The sequence below is a fragment of the Prionailurus viverrinus genome, chromosome F2 (genome assembly GCF_022837055.1).
Source record: "Prionailurus viverrinus isolate Anna chromosome F2, UM_Priviv_1.0, whole genome shotgun sequence".
NCBI classification, from domain to species: Eukaryota; Metazoa; Chordata; class Mammalia; order Carnivora; family Felidae; genus Prionailurus; species Prionailurus viverrinus.
In genome coordinates, this window is record NC_062578.1 from 30,298,902 (window position 1) to 30,311,499 (window position 12,598).

The 12,598-nt window shown below is 40.0% G+C and overlaps 2 protein-coding genes across 8 annotated transcripts in view; both read right to left on the reverse strand.

Moving 5' to 3' along the window:
* IMPA1 (inositol monophosphatase 1) overlaps positions 1-6,902 on the reverse strand; it is a 36,641-nt gene extending 29,739 nt beyond the window's left edge. For 2 of the 7 annotated variants that reach the window (XM_047842243.1, XM_047842238.1), the window contains exons 1-5: positions 5,728-6,902; positions 5,183-5,246; positions 4,915-5,007; positions 1,451-1,566; positions 955-1,088 (exon numbers count right to left, since the gene is read on the reverse strand). In XM_047842243.1, coding sequence (XP_047698199.1) covers positions 955-1,088; positions 1,451-1,566; positions 4,915-4,921 — 257 coding nt within the window. In that variant the 5' untranslated portion in view covers positions 4,922-5,007; positions 5,183-5,246; positions 5,728-6,902. Of the gene's footprint in view, positions 1-954; positions 1,089-1,450; positions 1,567-4,914; positions 5,008-5,182; positions 5,261-5,727 lie in introns of those variants that run through there. The other 5 variants (XM_047842239.1, XM_047842242.1, XM_047842241.1 and 2 more) reach the window with 5 other exon arrangements.
* A 138-nt stretch (positions 6,903-7,040) lies between these two features.
* Positions 7,041-12,082, reverse strand: SLC10A5 (solute carrier family 10 member 5). Its single transcript, XM_053447910.1, is given in 10 exon segments — positions 7,041-10,250; positions 10,253-10,378; positions 10,381-10,428; positions 10,431-10,560; positions 10,563-10,730; positions 10,732-10,854; positions 10,856-10,892; positions 10,894-11,152; positions 11,155-11,308; positions 12,050-12,082. Coding segments are annotated over 10 exon segments (1,296 nt in total). The 3' UTR covers positions 7,041-10,032.
* Positions 12,083-12,598: the final 516 nt, after the last annotated feature.

The window sequence follows — 12,598 nt, forward strand, 5'->3', positions numbered from 1 at the left end:
TCTTTTATCCCTTTTTCACTTAGCTGTAAAACCTTTTTTATTGAGAGGAAGTATATTTAGCCACAGCTTAAAACATTTTTTCTTCTCAATGGCTAAAATACCAGGAATAGTCAATGGCATGAACAAGAAGGAGAGAATGACAATGTTAAAACTTTAAAGTGGTGGGGCGTCTGGGTGACTCATTTGGTTAAGCGTCCAACTTTGGCTTGGGCCATGATCTCACAGTTCACGAGTTTGAGCCCTGTGTCGGGCTCTGTGCTGACAGCTCAGAGCCTGGAGCCTGCTTCGGATTCTGTGTCTCCCTTGCTCTCTGCCCCTGCCCTGCTCACGCTCACTCGCGCACTCTCTTCCTCAAAAATAAAAAATTTTAAAGTGATGGTGATGTTTCTACAATATGTCTGTGTGTAAGAGAGCCCCGATTTTGGTATTTTTCTCTCAAAATCGTTAGAGTTACCACCACTCTACAATGTAAAAAAGTTTGCAATATAGAGAAAACTCAACTTCTAAATCGTGCCTATGGCAGACATTTGTGACCTTAGCTTCCCAGCATCCAAACACTACTCCTACTATGTAGGAATCCAAATATCCCATTTGCTGCTTCCTGGCAGCTTGAGTTTGGGCAAACAACCTGAGTTCAGCAAGATGTTCCTTCCCAGGATTTGTAATCTTAAGATAATGAGGCAAAGACATCCAAAGCTATAGCAGAGTCAACAATGAGGCTACTGGTGGCATGTGAAGCAATGGCTCCTGTGGCATCTCAGCTCTGTCTTCCTTCCTGGTTTCTGCCTAAGCCCTGATCTCAGGGTTTCTGAGCCACCCACCACCCTCCAAATAAATTGCTTTGCAGCTTAAGTCAACTAAAGTCAATTTCTGTGTCTAGATTCAAAATTTTTGTCTAGTACATGGACTCTAACTACATTTTAATTTATCATGTGAGACTAAAATAAAAAATACCTGTGAGATGGATACTTTTCCTTTATGGAAGAGAGAAGCATTTTTTCAATTTTTTGGTCAGTAGCTGTAACCAGATCAGCTGGAGAACTTTTGACCATGACATTCATTTCATTTTTTATAGCTTCACGAACCACCTGAAAAGATTTTTTTGATAAGCAAATGGAAAATGCATGTCATTTTAAATTAAACTAAAAGGTGAAATCTAGAAATGGTTTAAAACATTCAATCTAGTGTTAAACATGTCTCACCACAATGTACACAAAATAAACCTTTAGTGGTTAGGACCTAGGTAGAAAGTTATAAAATCATAATCCTATTTTAGATTCACAATCGTCATCACAAAAAGTTTAGTGACATAAAATCAGAGTATTGACTCCGTTTAAAATGTTTAGTAAAATGAAAACAAATGCAGATCAAGATACATGTTTTATTTCACACAACAACCACATGCTGTCCACATCCGACACACAATGGCTGACAAGATTTCTGTTCATACCTCTCCAGCCTGTCTTGCTAGGGTTACTGCATAGTCCATACATTCCTGCCAAGGATCAGCCATCTTCTGAGCAGATTTAACAGGAGTCAGGACAAAGCAGTTAAAAATCCCTAAGTCTTAATTACAGAATAGTTAGTTCACAAAAACAACTCAGTTAGCAAAATACTTTCATTTTGGATTTGCCTTCTTCCGTATCTTAGTGTTCAATATTTCTCAAGATTCACTCAAGGTCCATCAAGAAATATTCTTAACCTCAATCTCTTCCATTGTAGAATCATTTACATGACAAAAAAATACTCCATAGAAGTGTTTCCTAAAGTGCCCACAACATCACATTAAAAAAAAAAAAAAAAACAGGGGCACCTGGATGGCTCAGTCAGTTAGGCGTCCAACTTGGGCTCAGGTCTGATCTCATGGTTTGTGAGTTCAAGCCCCACATCGGGCTCTGTGCTGACGGCTCAGAGCCTGGAGCCTGCTTTGGATTCTATGTCTCCCCCTCTCTCTGACCTTTCCCCACTCACTCTCTGTGTCTCTCTCTCAAAAAAAAAAAAAAAAAAAAAAACCATTAAAAATTTAAAAAAACAAACAATCAGGGGCACCTGGGTGGCTCAGCTGGTTGGGGGGCTCAGTCAGTTGAGTGTCCTGATTTCAGCTCAGGTGTTGATGCTAAGATCATGCAATTGAGGCCCATGTCAGGCTCTGCACTGAGAGTGGAGCCTGCTTAAGATTCTCTCTCTCCCTCTCTGTCTCTCCCTCTCTCTCTCTCTCTGTCTCTCTCTCTCTCTCCCTCCCTCCCTCCCCTCCTCCTTCCCTTTACTCCTCTCCCTTGCTCCAGCTCTCTCTAAAAATAAAACTTAAAAAGTAAATTAAAAAACAACATTGGTTTGGGGGATGGAGAAAGAAGCACATTAAGTATTTCAAAAGATAGGTGCATGTTTGAATGGAGAATAAAGTGAAAAAAGAACACTGGGAATACTGAAATTAGAGAAGCTTTGAAAGGAAGGCACAGAAGGTACATGTACTAATAAACGTCAGGCAGTTTGAGGTTTTACATATGAGGTTTTTTAATGAGGTTTTTTAATGAGGTTGTAAAGATGAAGAACTTTAAGCTCAGAGATGATAATTTTTCCAAGGTTATATGGACAGACGACACAGAAGTTGAACTCAATTCTGATTTTAAAGTCCTCTGATCTATTACAAAATCTGAGGGACAGAAAATTCTGGGACTAAAAAAATAATGAAGAAATTTATTTCCCAGAAAAAGCCACATATTTTTGTCTTCTGTCTAGTTTTCTACTGACTTCTGAAAAGAATACCAAAATAGCTCACCACTGGCTTGACCACACTCTAAAATCAGTACCTGGGACAGTGAAGCTTTTCAAGGGGTCAGACTCAGAAAAATGTGTCATCATTTATAAAGCAACTCCAATTGTATCACCTTTATAATTGAGAATAACTGACACAGAGTTTCACCTGAAAGACTACTCACAATTCCCTACCATGGCATTCACAGTGTAGGAAAGAGAAGAAAGGGCAAAGGGCATATACAGTGAGCGGTTTCTGCTTGTAGTCGCTTTTTCTTCCTAAGAACTTTTTTTAATATAAAAGGGAAGCCACTTTTTGAGTTACACAAGTAACTGCTTAGAGTGTCCCAAGAACTGTTTTCAAACGTTTTCCCCCCCATTCTTACTCCTATTCCGCTCTTCCAGGCTTAACAGATCTAGATGTTCTCACAATGCACCTGCTTCCTTGTCAGAAACTGCTCAAGCCACTCATATCTCTACCTTCTAACAGCATGGCTATAACTCCCACCAATCCTTTAATGCCCATTTCAAAAGCTACCCTTCTACGGATTCTCTATTCAGAATTCATTATTTAATCATTTGATAGCTACTTGCTGAATACCTATTATATACTGTGTCATGGTGAGGAAAAACAGGCCCAGTTCATACTTACTCGCTAGCGGGTAGACATATTTTTTTAAGTCCATTTATTTATTTAAAGAGACAGAGAGAGAAAGAGCACACGAGCAGGGGAGAGGCAGAGAGAGAAAGAAAGAGAGAGAATCCCAAGCAGGCTCCGCAATGTCAGCACAGAACCTGATGTGAGGCTCAAACCCATGAACCAGGTGATCATGACCTGAGCCACCCAGGTGCCCTTAGGTGTTATTAAAACCAAAACCAAACAAACAAACAAAACACCAGAAAAAAAAAAAAAAAAGGGCTAAGGGGGAAAAATGCAACGAGAAGCATGGAACAGGAAAGCTTTAACCTGGCTTTCGGTATCAGATAAGGTTGCCCTGATGACTGATTAAACCAAGATCTAAAGGCCAAATGAACAGGTATTAACTAACTGGACTAGACTATGGGATGTAAGTGAAAAGTAACTAAAAGGCTTAAATGTGACAGCCCAGAGTTCAAAGAAAGGCAGGAGAAATGAGACTGGGGTGATAGTAGGGACCATCCCAATCAGAGCCTTAGAGATAACATTTGATTTGAGAGCCCTGAAGAATCATTTCACCTTGGCTACTGATGATAACAGATTGGAGGGTGGAGGTTAGAGTGGAGAGTGGATGCTAGGCAGACTGGATTGCAGATTTAGAATTAGAATGCAGTAGTCCAGAGAAGACCTGACGGTTGGCTTGAACTTAGGAGAATGAAGGGAGAGATATACATAGAGAAGTTGAGATAATCAAGAGATATTTGCTTTGAGAGGTAAAGTTGGGGACATTTAGCAATAATTTGGATATAGGTTAGGAAGAAGAGGAAGAGTTCAATGATGCCCAGATTTTCCACTTTAACAACTGAATGGATAATAGCGACATCTTTTGAAACAGAATAACAGAAAAGAGTCAATTTGGGAATTTGGGTAGGAGGTAGGGAGATCAAAAGTTTAATTAGTAGAGGGGGGGAGACTTTATGAAACCAAAAGGAGACATCACTAGGCAGTTGAACGTATGGATCCTGAACTCATAGAAGAGGTGTGGCCTGCAGACATAAATACTATAGAAGTCACCTGAGTAGGCAACAACCGAGTCCTAAATCTCAATGACATTCCTTAGGAAGGAACATGCAGGGAGAAGCTGGGAAGATGCCTTGGCCTGGAAGAGCCCATAAAACTTGGTGCATCACACTTAGGTTACTCAGGAATATCTTCCATACGTTTTGATTATTTGTGTTAAGTGCCTTATATTCCTAACCACTTTGAGCAGACTTCTCGACCGAAGAGAGAAGTATTTTATGCACTTTCATTTTCCTAAAGACAAACACCTGAAACATTTTCAACTGTTTCTGTGCTGGTCGCAGCCTTCCTGACAGTGGGAACACAGCCACCTTCCCGTCACCAGTTCCCAGCAGCACGACTGCACAGGACAGGATCAGGGGGTTACACTGGGACTGCATGACCCTGGAATATGCGAGGTCTCTGAGCTGCCTTGGAAAACAGTAAAATTTAAAAGAACTTACTCAACATAAGCCGCCGCAAAGGTGCAGAGAGAGCCCGCGAGCGAAATCGCTACACGCTGTGGGGTCACTCCGCGGCGGGGGTTAAGGACAACACTGCAGAGATATAGCGGCCCCAGCTGCGGCCTCTGTCCCTGGGCGCCAACGCCTGCACGACTGACCGCGCCCACCCACTCCCGCCCGCGGAGGGCCGCCCCGCAGCACCCAGGCTCGAAGCTCCGGCCAAGACCGCCTGAGAGGCGGTATGGGGTAGAAGGAACGCAGGACGTACCTTAAGTTGGAAGAGGTCAGGCTCTATCACTAGACTACCGGCAGGATCCGTGGCTGTGTTCTTCCTGTGAGTGAAAAATGTTCCGGACAGGAAGTCCCACCCCTGCGGCCCCGCCCACATAGGCGTGACTCCGTCTGGGACAGATCCGCCCTGATTGCGACGTTTGAGGCTCTAGCCCTGTCCTGACCGCTGGATCCAGAACTGCTTAAGCATTGGAGATTTGGCCTCTTTTTATTTTTTGTTCTAACCTCCTTTCTGCAGCCTGTGCTGTCTTCAGGAATTCAGGAAAACTTGAGAAATTAGGTTTCTGGTTCTTCGTTGACAGTTATGATAATCTTGCCAACTACATAGCAACTAGTGTTGATTTGTAACCAAATGAAATTTTCCAGGCATTTGCAGAAAATGTCACCAGAGTCCTGTTTATACCTCCTTTAAATGAGCATGGTCTCACTGATTTGGCAAAGCTGCTAAAAGTCAGTGTAAGCAACGTTAAGTCAGAAGATCAAATCTTACTTCTTATTCAAATAACACTTCAGGCTACCTACCTCAAATGAGCAGGAAGTCCAATCTTTTTCTAGGGGCCTCAGATGCTACTTCACAATTGTTCAAGTCAGTGTTGCTTCAGTGACTGTTTGTCTTCCAAACACCTAAAATTGGATAATCTTTTAGCGCGCATATCTGGTTTTGGCAGTGCTGGAAACTGGTCCCCCACACAATCCAAAAGATTTTTGTCCAGTGCTCTGAGTAGTTCAGATGGCTGCAGAGACCTCAGTACCTGGTACATTGCTCTCGGCTTCCCCAAAGGAACGGTTTTGAAACCTACAGCCCTATCTGCAGCCATTTTTCCAAGTCCCAAATCATCTGGCTATTCCATGGTGGTTGGGGGTCAGGCAGGTTCCAGTATCAGCAACATAATATGTCAGGACAAAATCTGATTCTGATGTGCCTGCCAGGTCACCATTCCAGACTTCCCTAAATGCGAGTTCCCTCTTCAGGGTCTCTGATATCCTTTCCTACCAGCTGACTTCCATCCATGAGAGTTCTAATTCTACTAAACCTCAAAATGGAAAAGAGGTGAGACTCAATGCCCCTGATACTTTCCCAGACACCTGACTATACAAGGAGGGGGTTTGGGGAATGGCCTTTGCCCAGCCACAAGGTGCCAAGGTCACCCATGGGCAGGAGTAATAGTGCCCAATTACCCTATATTTGAAAAAAAGAGGGACCAACTTGGTGATTCTTTTCCCAGCAATCTTGGGTATCTTGTTAACTCTTAAGTCTCTGGAGCTGACTTCTTTTAAATAGCGACTCCTTTTACGGGGGGGGGGGGGGGGGGGGGGGGAATCAGATTCCACATACCAAGACTTTATTAGTTAATTATTTAGTGGACTTTGATTTTAAAATGATGAAGATTTACATACAGTGTACAGGTCCTCAGGGATGCAGTCTCCAGGATCTCTAACAAGCTTTTGTGTTTTGACATAACAGGTTGGAACTGCAGACAGAATTTTTATCCTTGGAACAATGTATCATAGAATCACCCCCTCCTGAGGGTTGGAAAGAAACTTTATTAAAAAAAGCATCTTACCCCTCTATCTCTGGATCTTTTTGTCTAACCAATCAAGGCTATATAAAATGGTATGAATCCAAGCAATCAGACAGCATGCTCTATGCCCCTCATTTTTTAAAAAAAAGGTAACTTGAATAAATTCATCCCCATCCATATTAGATAAATTTTACCATGTAAAAAATCTGTCTTCCAGGATACATCTGTAAGAGAAAATATATTCCAAATTCCATCCGTGTACAGTCAGCTGCTTTTAAGGTTAAAGATCATTCAAGTGTGTACAGAGTAATAATAATAGAGTCTACTATGGGCTAAGCATTGTTCTGAGGACCTTTGACTAGTATTAACTCACTTAACCTTCACAACAATATCATTGTAGTGTCATTATCCCCACTTTGCACATGAATTTAGGCCTAGAGAGATTAAGTAACTTGACCAATGTCACCGAACTGGTGACAGAACTGGAACTGCAGACCCAGGCATTGTCTGGTTCCACAGTATAGGATCTTGACATTTATAGATATTGCTCATTAATTAATTCAATGTTTAATGAGATCTCTATTCAAGGCATTGAGGTAAACATGGTAGGGAATTCAAAGAATAGCATTTGTCCCTGCTCTCAAGAAGCTCTTATTTTTGTTTTTGCCTTAACAGCATCTATGAGTGGTTAATTCCCACCAACCTGAATCTTCTTCACATCACCCCATCACCTTGCCTATGATGTTAGGTCCTAGAGTTTTAGGCCAGAACCACAGACTTAAGGAATTGAGCAAGATCTTAAACCTCATTTGAATATGTTCATTTTACAGATTTGAAAAATGAAATGCAGAGAAGTGTCTTATTTGAGGTCACAATGCAATGATAAAGATTAATGACAAACTGTAACTAGAAAGGCAATTTCTTGTCTCCCAATCAGTAACGTGTGTGCATGAAAATGTATGTAAGTTAAATTTATATAAGCTTAATTATAAACTTCCTAAGCAGAGATTTCTGTTTAAAGGGGTCAATAGTAAAATATTCCATGTAGGCAATTACCATTTTATAAGGTGAATAAATAACGATCTATCACTATGCCACACCAGGTCTTTTATAAATCTTGGTATTCATATACTGGGTTTGGTGAAATTAGAAAAAAAGAATTTGAGTTGTCGTATTAGCTGCCAAACTAAATAAAATTTCCCTAATACTATGGGTATGACAGTGACTATCACAGAGGAAAATGTTCAAAGTTTTAGGCTCCATACAGAGATACCAGATTAACATTTCAAACCAACAGCTATCTCAGGGTCAAAGTTTAAACCAGGATAAAAAAGCAGCAGCTAACACTGAACATGTACCATGTGCTGGTACTACTCTAAGTACATCCGATCTCATTTAATTCTGTGAAATAAAATTTCTGAACATGAGAGATCCCATTTTGAAGCTCCATTTTCCTTTCTAACTAGTGAATTCGTGAACTGGCTCCAAAGTGGCAACTGTTTTATAGGTAGTTGCTAAAAAGAACTGGCATTAGGGCCATAAAACTGTTGGTTTGAACTTCATGAAGACAGAATAGTTAACTAAAAGATAGTAAGATTAGTTGCATTTGATAGCACCAATAAAAGTCAGAATAATCGAAAGCAACTCAACTGGTGGGGACCAATTAAGTTTTGTGTTTTTTTTTTCTCTTTATCAAAATCACATAAGCAACCCAATTCTTTCTCAGAATAAACTCTTGCCTTGCCCACATGAGTGGGACACTTTTCTGGTTGCTAACAGAATCTGTGTTCTCTGAATTGCAACTGCGACACTCCAAAGAAAAGACCTTTATTTTTTCTTTAGTTTTGCCTCTTTTTCTTAGTTGACAATTCTCACAAAATTTGACAGAGTTCACATTACCACCTCCATTTTTTTAGGTGAGGATACTGGACTATAGAAAGATTAACTTGCCTACTCCAGGGCTAGGAAATGTGAGGAGCAGGATTACAGAAATATTTCTCAATATGATGCCTGCATGATCTTTGGAGAGGAGTACAAATGAACTAGATACTAAAAACTGCCACTGAAAATTGAGAAGTGTTATAAAACAAGCACACTATTCATTTGGGGCCTAGTCTGTACTTCAGCCCTTTATTTGAATAAGCATGCAGGAAATGTGCTAGACATGGGGAGTATCAAAATGAATACTGCTTACACTATCATGTTGTTTATATATTGTGTTTGTAATTCTCACGTTCAAGAATTTATAGCAAAACAGAATATGACAGGAATATAAACAGCTGTAAAACAAGCCAAGTTGGCTAAATATGAAATATAAACAATTGTGAGGAAAATTTAGAGAAAATCTCACCTACAGGTTGCTAAGTGGGATTAGCAGAAGCTTCATGGAGAGGGTGACATTGGAGCCGGGTCTGTAGGAATAGTCAAAATCGAGGTAAAGAGGAGGTAGGCCTCCTTGTAGGTTGTAGGAATAGCATGAACACAGGCATATTCATGAGATACCAAGTCATCCAGTTTGAATGGAGCAAGGTTGTGTGTAAGAAGTGGGAGTGGAGATAAAACTGGAAAGAGAGAATGAAGTCAGGGAGTATAATAAACACCTCACTAAGAAATACAAACTTTATTCAAAAGGCAAAGAAGCTTGTAGCAGGGAAGATACATGATCAAAGTTAGATTTTAAAATTAACCTGATAGTGATTGGAAAGTGGACAGAAGGACCAAAAGCGAGTTAAAGGTTTAGGAAAGCAACAACATAGGGCAGAACAAAAGTGATATTACTGGGAATGAAGAGATTGGTGAAAAGATACTATAGGAAACTTTTTGTAGGAAATAATTTGACTAAAAAGGAAAGAATGAAGGAAGGAGAAGAGGAAGAGATGACCCTGTGTTTCAGGGCAAATGGTAATGTCTTGAGTGGGAGATGTGCAAGACCAGGTAAGTACAGTTATGACAGCAGAGGTGCTACATTTAAGACGTACTGATTCTGATGAGCCAATGAGAGACCCAGATAGGAATTTACATATTCATTTACTGTGTGAGCATTTACTGTCCGCCTATTCTATGGAGATCCCTTCCCTAAATACTTGGGATAGATCACAATCACTACAGAAGGAATATTTTCTTATTGCTCGTCCCCGTTTAAGAGACAATAAAGTGTCCTATTCAAATCCAGTTCTCTAAAACATTTCCAAACCAACATGTTTGAAAAATGGGCACCTTCCTCTGAATTTCTGTACATTAATGGTCTGTAGTGAACTGAAAACAGGCATCATTTTTTGATATTCTTGGAATCTCCCACAGTACCTCATTCAGAGTGGGAATTCAGTAATGCAGTTTGGCCAGGGGATTTCTTCTTCCTTTTATCTTCTATGATAAGAATACATCTTTTCTTAGCCTTGTAAAGCAGAAAGATCAGTAACATTTCACATCCAGAATACATGGCCACTATAAAAGGAGCCACAGAAGCTAAGTCGGCCTTGGACTGTGAAAAAGAATTGAATAATGGCAGAGCTAAGAAACTGGTATCCCACTTTCAATAGCAACAATTTTACAAACAAGAACAGGCAGCACAAAAATTTTAACAAAGTTGTACCCAAATAACAAACCCAAAGCAGGAACTAAGACATCCCATGAAAGCTCCTCTAGGTTATTTCTAGAAACATTCTGAAAGTCAAATAAATCCCTACAAACATTAAAACTCAGGTCTAATTATTCCCTCCAGGAAGTTTGCTTTTTCAGGTATGCTACACTTGAGGACTATTCCAACTGATGTTGGAATGATGAAAAGGAGTATGGATACAATTTTAGAAACAGCAACATAAAATGTACGTGATGTAACCCTAACAGCCTACTATATATATAAGAATTGGCAAGTATCATTATCAGGGCCAATAATGTTGAAGTTATCAAAATGGCAAAAAATGAGATCTCCATCTAGAAGCAGAACAAAGAAATAGACCCCACTCCTCCTGGGCATGTGTAGGTCATTACAAATCCAAAGCCCATGTTGTGCCTCTTATAACACCAAATTCTGTGTCCAAAGAAATCCATAAAATGGCCTAAGAAAAAAATTGTGTAATTGCCCCAATTTGCCAAGAATTACTGGCAAAGGAGTCTTTCATACTGTTTTGAAACATCTGCAATTCAATATTGCAACCAAAAGCACGTTGGTAGAATAAGCACTAGGGTATTTCAATCAATACACATTAATGCCTTGAGGACCATCTTTGCTTTGTTTAGGCACTTCGATTTTAACATTACCTCTTGAATGAGTCTTTCTTGCCTACCTTCAGAATCCCATAGTTGAATGTTCAAATTTTGTGTCTCCATCTTCACCTGTCATAAGGTTTTTGTCACAGTCACCACTTGAAGCAGTTTAAGATCATCTAATTGCAAAAAGAGATGGCTGGAGTCTGGCCACTTAGCTCCTAACTTGATCTTCTGATGACCATTTCTTCATTCTTTGTGAAAAATAGTTTTTCAGTCTTTGCTCTATTCAGAACACTGAGAAATGACTTCCTTGCCTCTCCCAGAGTCATAAACCACAAAAGCAGGACGAAGGCAGGGAAATAACAAGTTTGCTAATCATTCTGAAAGTTTAAATAAATCACATATGCAGCAAAACCGTTTTTAAAAAAAGCTACAGAACATTCTTTTCAAGTGATAGAACTTAGGTAACAATTGTTTTGCTGGATCAAAGTCCAGTAGGAGCATGACTATCAAGCTTTTCAAAATACAAAGGTATCTAGTGAGGGGCGCCTGGGTGGCTCAGTTGGTTAAGTGTATGACTTCAGCTCAGGTCATGATCTCACGGTTTGTGGGTTTAAGCCCCACATTGGGCTCCTTGCTGACAGCTCAGAACCTGGAGCCTGCTTCAGATTGTCTTCCTCTCTCTGCCCCTCCCCTGCTCATGCTGTTTCTCAAAAATGAATAAACATTTAAAAAAAATTTAAACAAAGGTAAAAACAAACAAACAAAAAAACCCCAAAAGTATCTAGTGAGTAACACAACCTGTTGAACTTGTAGTTATGAAAATGTAAAAGCCACAGCTTTAACAGATTGGATTTATCAAGCCGAAATCTAATCTCTTTCCTCCAGGCTTACTCAACTAAAAACCCTAAAAAGAAAGCTTGAGAAGGCTGTCTGATTTCAGGGTAGTTTAGAAATGAGAAGCTAGAGAGACTTTCTCTCTTCCCCACAGTCTTGTTCTCTTTAGGGGACTACTCATGCTGGAACCCCTGGTCCCTAGAGTCTGAGGATGCTGGTACCTGTGTCTCTTCCAGACTGGTCTGCTCCACTATCTGGGACCTGACCTAACTTACCACCAGTATCACTATTGACCCAAGTCCCTCCATGCTCCTTTGTCTCTTCTCTAATCAAGGATCGGACCTCTTCCTCATTTTCCCCCTCAGTCTCTGCCAGCCTTACTTCCCCTTTTCTCAGCACTCATTGCTATTTTTCCTGGTATATTTAGCTTTAGTTCAATTTATGAGGCATGTGTTGATCACCTACTATGTGTAAGTAATTATAACAGATGCTAAGGTATTTAGTCTGTGTTAAAACTTTCTGGTATTTGGGAATATATTTAAGGATTATTTCTACTTCTGGTCCTGTAGTTTCTGATAAAAGGGCCACTGGAACATAGCTATATTTACTGTCTGCTTACTCATTTGGCACCTGCTACAGAGTTTTGTATTATAGTTATAAGAATGTATATATCTCATCATATTCACCGCCACAATTATAATCAAATTCTTGTTTGTTAAAGTAGTTATTTGAGTGCCTACCAAACAAATGTGTCAGTAGTTGACAGAAGTCAGAAGTTATCTCCATTCCTTGCATGAAAGATGAAGAGAGAAAATGAATATTCT